At 37.2% G+C, this 6000-nt stretch overlaps 1 protein-coding gene across 2 annotated transcripts in view; it reads left to right on the forward strand.

Moving 5' to 3' along the window:
- Slc9c2 (solute carrier family 9 member C2 (putative)) overlaps positions 1-6000 on the forward strand; it is a 111129-nt gene that overhangs the window by 78012 nt on the left and 27117 nt on the right. For both annotated transcript variants that reach the window (XM_023710345.1, XM_023710346.1), the window contains 2 exons: positions 1533-1721; positions 5394-5543. In XM_023710345.1, the coding sequence (XP_023566113.1) occupies positions 1533-1721; positions 5394-5543 (339 nt within the window). The remainder of the gene's footprint in view (positions 1-1532; positions 1722-5393; positions 5544-6000) is intronic.

The following is a 6000-nucleotide window of genomic DNA, read 5'->3' on the forward strand; positions in this document are numbered from 1 at the left end:
TACTGTTGAAATGACTTGATACCAAAAGCCATTTGTTAATACAACTAATGGGGATCCTGGAGCTTTAGTAATCCTTGTAAATTTTTGACGTTTAATAAGGAGATCAGTACAATAATCATAGTCTTGGATATCAGATAAGAATTAGGTAGGTAACTGATCTCAAGAGCCAAGTAGAAGAGATTTGAAAAAAACAGACAAGTATTTCTCTCAAATACTTTAATTTTGTAAGAAATAAAAAGTGAATAAAAACAAATTTGTATTACATCAAGAATCAACAAATGGGATCATATCAAATAAAATATGTTCTTTACAGCAAGGGAAACAACCAAGAGAATGGGAAAAATATGTTGCCACAGACATTAGACCCCCAAAACAAAAGACCTAATCAAAAAATGGCCAACTGAAATAAACACTTCTCAGAAGTACAAATAGCCAATAAATACATGAAACAAAGAGCCTAACATCACTGGCCATTGGAGAAATGCAAATCAAAACAACTCTGAGATTCCATCTTACCCCAGAAAGAATGATTGCTATTATGAAATCAAATAATGACAAATGCTGAACAGGCTACAGGGAGAAAGGAAACTACACCATTGATGGGACTGTAAAGTAATACAATTATTGTGAAAATCAGCACGGGTAGTCCTCAAAAAACTAAAACTAGAAATTCCATTTGACCCACCTACTCCCCTTCCAGACATCTTTCCGAGAGAGTTAAAGACATCGCATCCTAAGTGTGTTCCATGTTTTTAGCAGCACAAGTCATAATGCTAAATCTTAGAAGCGGCCTATATATCCATCCGCAGATGCCTGGATACATGAAGTGTGGTATTAACACATGACCGGATGCTGCTCTGCCGTCAAGAAAAACTTGACTCACTTGTTGGAAAATGAATGATACTTGTTCCCCTGATCTGTGCTGCTGTGGCCTGTGGGCACTAGCCCTGTTTTGAGTGTGTATATACTTTGCCCCATGACGCATATATACACAGGTTATTAAATGCGTCTTTTTGAAAAAAATAAAGTTGATTTGCTAGGTGCTTGTCATGGTATGAGAAATATTTCTTAGCATAAATGCTTCAGAGACAGCTTATCTGCTTTGCTGTTTTCTTATTTATTATTAATGGCATTACAATGAACCTGCGTATTGCTATTTTAACTCTTTTTTGGCATTCCAGCCTCAAAAATATATATTATATAATATGACATATAATATATAATATGTGATATGAGCCATATGATATACGCCATATAATATATGATATATCACATACATTTCATATGACATATGATATATCATATGCAATATACTTAATATCATATATGATATATTTTAAGTCACATTAAATTAAATTTGACAATGGAGAATGGAAAGAATTTTTAGGAATTTCAAATGAGGAACATAAAGCACAACTTTTGTAATATAAATCATTTGTGACTGAGGACTTCACTACTACTCTTAAAAGCTTTTCCCCCACCAATGTGTAGGTGCTTTGACATGACCTATATTTTATTTGTTTTCTAAACAGATAATAATTTTGAGAAAGAAATATTTTCAACAACATTGGAACTTACTGGATTTTCTTATCATGATTGTTGGAATTGTTGATGTCTTTTGTTTATACTGTGTCACCATGAGACCAAGCAACTTGTTTCTTATCCAACTTACAGTGACATTAGGCTATTTAAGAACAGCTAGGCTTCTTCCTCTCTTCAAGGTAAGACTTCATATTTTAGAATGTTTTTTTTCTTATTTTAGTTATTAAATGATTTAAGAAACCTTGTTGAGAAAAATGCGGGAAGGCCCTGTCTTTTCTGGAAGTTTCCTACGGTAGGTGTCTGCTGGATTCATTCATCTCCATGAAATCATTGCTCTGACCTTGACAGATACTGTCTCTTACCATCCTATGACAAGCAGCAGCCCAGCCCTGCACCCAAGTCCTCGCACTCCACCCCCCTCGAGATCCCCTTCAGCTGCTTAACTCTCCCCTCCTCCAGCATGTGTCACCAGGTGGCTGTAATTTGTGTTTGTTCTCCATGAGGTGAGGCCTGCTTGCTTGGGTCATCGGTGCGCTTGCCCGGGGCATACAGGTGAGCACCTTAGTGGTAACTGGACACCAGAAGCAGCGAGGGCCAGAAATAAGCTCTTCAGTTTCAGTAATATTTGTTTATATCTTCCAAACTGTAAAACAAAAGTATTTTCTCGACAGCCCCATACTCATAAGGCAGGCTGCTTGTGGAGTTTCCTTTAATTGTGGCTTATAATGATTATTCCTCCTTTCCACAGGTCTTGTTTGACTTCTGAAAGTAGGTTTTTGTATTTTCAGTCTCAACTCTTTTTTTATTTATTATTTTTAAGTTTTAGCTCTTAGGGCCTCTTTTCCTTTTTTCCATGGAGTTGCATTGTATAAGCATTTAAACCACAAGCTACAGGGTTTTACTGGCTACTCCACGTTGTTTATAATAGCTATCACATTAAAAGGGATTTCTGTATGAAATGAAATTATAGAGGTTTAGGGGCTGAGGAGATGGCTCAGTAGAATAAGTGCTTGCCTGGCAAGTGCAGGGGCCTGAGTTCAATCTCCAGTTCTGGAAAAAAAAAAAAAAAAAAAAAAAAAAAAGAAAGAAAGGAAGGAAGGAAGGAAGAAAGATAGCTTGGTGGACTAAGTGCCTGCTTGGCAAGCTGAAGGAACCAGGTTTGATCCCTGATACTGCATGCATTGTTGGCCCAAGAATCCTGGGCATACCATACAGCCCGTGGGCTGGGCATGGTGGTGCACACCTATAATCCCAGCACTGGAGAAGCTGAGACAGGAGGATCACTATGAATCTGAGCTGTGTAGCAAGACCCTGTATCAAATAAACAAATAAATAAATAATAAAAAAGAATACTTGCTCTAGACCCTAGTGGTAAAATGCATACATTAGAATCCTATACCTAGAGACTATCTTGTGAGAAATTCGTTATCATTTCCCCCAAATAGTTATCTTAAAATCAGAATTACTTGGATACCCAACTTGTATTTTAGATTTTTTTCCTCTGGTTTTTCCTTTATTCCACATCACTGTTACTAAGCTTTAGTGTTCATAAGAATTGCTGTGGGGAGTTGTAGGGACATGCAACACGTGCTGTATGGACAATTTTACTTCTATGATTTGACTTTTGAACTAAGTTTAGAGCTAAAGGGCTGGGGATACAGCTCAGTGGCACGGCACCTGCCTGGGAAGTTCACAGCTAAGTGCTCATGAAAATTATGAATCCTTATAGTACAAAGTACTCTAGAAATCAGAAGGGAGGCTAACAACATCATACTAAATGGTCAAAAACTGAAAGTTTTCATTCTAAAGTCTGGAATAAGGTAAAAATGTCCACTGTTACCCCTCCTATTCAATGTAATACTGGAGACATTAGTGAGGGTACTACACAAGAGAGACGAATAAAAAAAAATAAAGAAAGCCAGGCATGGTGGCACATGCCTTTAATTCCAGGACTCTAGAGGATGAGGCAGGAGGGTCATTGCAAGTTCAAGGCTAGCCTGGGCTTCCCAGTGACTTTCCAGCCGAAGATAGCTTCTTTAATAAATGGTGCTGGGAAAACCGATTATCCACATATAGAAGATTAAAACTAGATCCATGTCTATCACCATGTGCTAAACTAAAATCAAAATGGATCAAAGATCTAAACAGTAAAACATAAACACTAAATTTGCTGAAGGGTAGAATAGGTAGGACTCTTGAAGATACAGGTGGAGGCAAAACTACAATCACATGGGAAATATTATAGAGAATTAACAACCAGGATTCATCTTATTAAAAAGGTTTTGCATAGCAAGAGTACTCACCAACAAAGTGAAGAGACAACCAACGGGGTGGGAAAAAATTTTGCTTGCTGTTCCTCAAAGGACTACTATTTAGAATATATAGAGCACTAAAAAGCATCAGACCCCTTCTCATTTAAAGACCTAATCCCAAATGGGCATCTGAGACGAATACACATTTCTCAGATGAAGAAAATATGAAAAAGTGTTCAATATCACTGGTCGTTTAAGAGATACACATTAAAACAATGCTGACATTCCATCTCATTCCGGAAAGAATGGTTATTCCTAAAACATCAACCAATAATAAATGCTGGAAGGGCTGTGGAGGAAAAGGAACCTTCTACACTGTTGGTGGGCGTGTAGACTGGTGCAACCACTGTGGAAATCAGCACAGAGAGTCCTCAAAAACCAGGACTAGAGGTCCCTTTTGATCCAGCTCTCCCCAAAAGAATTAAAAGCATCACACACACACACACACACGCACCCATATTTATAGTGGCACAGTTTGTAATAGCTAAGTCTTGGAAACAGCCCAAATGTCCATCAACCAATGAATGGAGAAAGATGTGTGTGTGTGTGTGTGTGTGTGTGTGTGTGTGTGTGTTAATATAGTAAGTACTACTGTGCCATAAAGAAGGATAAGCTTGAGACATTTCTAGGTAAACGGATGCACCTTGAGACCATACTCTTAAGTGAAATGAATCAGACACACACGTGTAAATAGCACATTCTTTCTCTGATGTAAGAAACTGAAAGTAAATTAGGACCAAATGTATAATGGAAATTGTAAAATCGAATGAAAATGTTCAAAAGGGAAAGGGCACTAGGGAGGGGAAAGGGTGAAAGGAATAAAGGGAAAAGGAAAAAGTAAAATAGAAGAGAAGGATAAAATGGAAACAAAAATTAAAAAAGAAAGGAAACAAAGCTTGGGGAAAAGGGGTTGAAGGAAGGGGAGGAGAATGGGGAAAAAAGAATCAAGATATATCATGTATAAATACAAATTCCCTACAATGAATGTGATTGTTCTATATATCTCAATAGCACCACCAAACTTTATTAATTAAAAAAAGGACAGCTAAGTCTTAAAATGAAAGAGGATTTTCTCAGGTAACCAGTTTTCATACAGATATGCAGACAAATGTAAGTTAAATATTTTGGAAGTGATACTTCATGAGAACTATTTTAAATGGAGTAAAGTTTTAAAGACATATTAGCATAGAAGCCAAATCTATTTAAATGTGGTCAGCAAGCATTCTGAATCAGCCGGACCGTTTGCTTAGCATGCTCTCGACCAATCTCGATGGAGTAGATTTAAGGAATCAATATTATGGTTCGCTTTTGTGTTGAGCACTTCTTTTTGCCAGGGACTGAATAAAGCGCTTTAAATACGTTGCCTAGTGAAGCTATTTTTACAGCTCTGTGTCACCGCTGCACAAAGTTAGGTTCCCTGAGAGCTGGACTTAGCACAAAGTTCAGTAGCTTTGGAAAGAAATCTGCATCAAAAAGCTTGGAAGAATATTGCTTTTTCTGTTGAAACTTACAAGTTTTCTCCCCCCTCTATTATTTCAGTTAGTAATACCAATACTGATACACAGGATAGATGTGCAGATCAAAAAGCACCTCAGCTTGGTGTATACTATTACAAAAGGCTATGCCAAAAGTCAAGAAGATGCCAAACTTTTAGTAAAACAAATTTCTGGCCGTGAATCAGTATATCAGGTGAGAAACAAGCACTAGTCGGGGGCCTGGGGGAGGAAGGCCTTGTTAGTTGTATATTAATAGGTAATTTATTCTAAGATTATTTCCATATGTATTTGATCAGATAAGTTCCAATAATAGAAGGGGTCAATTATTTACTATGTAGTACAAAGTACTGTAGAGGAGAACAACCTCGGATCTTTATATTTCAGCTATTTTTATCAAGCTCACTGTGGTCTTCGTAGGAGAAAAGAAATGATTTATTTACTGAGTGCACAGTAGGGAAGAGAGTCTATGAAATTCGTTTTAAATGGTAGGGTTCTGGGAAAAGGCTGTGCGAGAGGCTTGAGCCTTAGCGAGTCTTCATCTAAAAGCTAAGTCTTAAGTAGAGACGAAGAGAGGAAAAGAGAACAAAGGTTTGTCATTGAAAACTTAAAATGGGGCCATGGAAGGGGTAAATAGTAAAATATATATATAT

The sequence above is a fragment of the Octodon degus genome, unplaced genomic scaffold (assembly GCF_000260255.1).
Source record: "Octodon degus isolate 3935 unplaced genomic scaffold, OctDeg1.0 scaffold00017, whole genome shotgun sequence".
In the NCBI taxonomy this organism is placed as follows: domain Eukaryota; kingdom Metazoa; phylum Chordata; class Mammalia; order Rodentia; family Octodontidae; genus Octodon; species Octodon degus.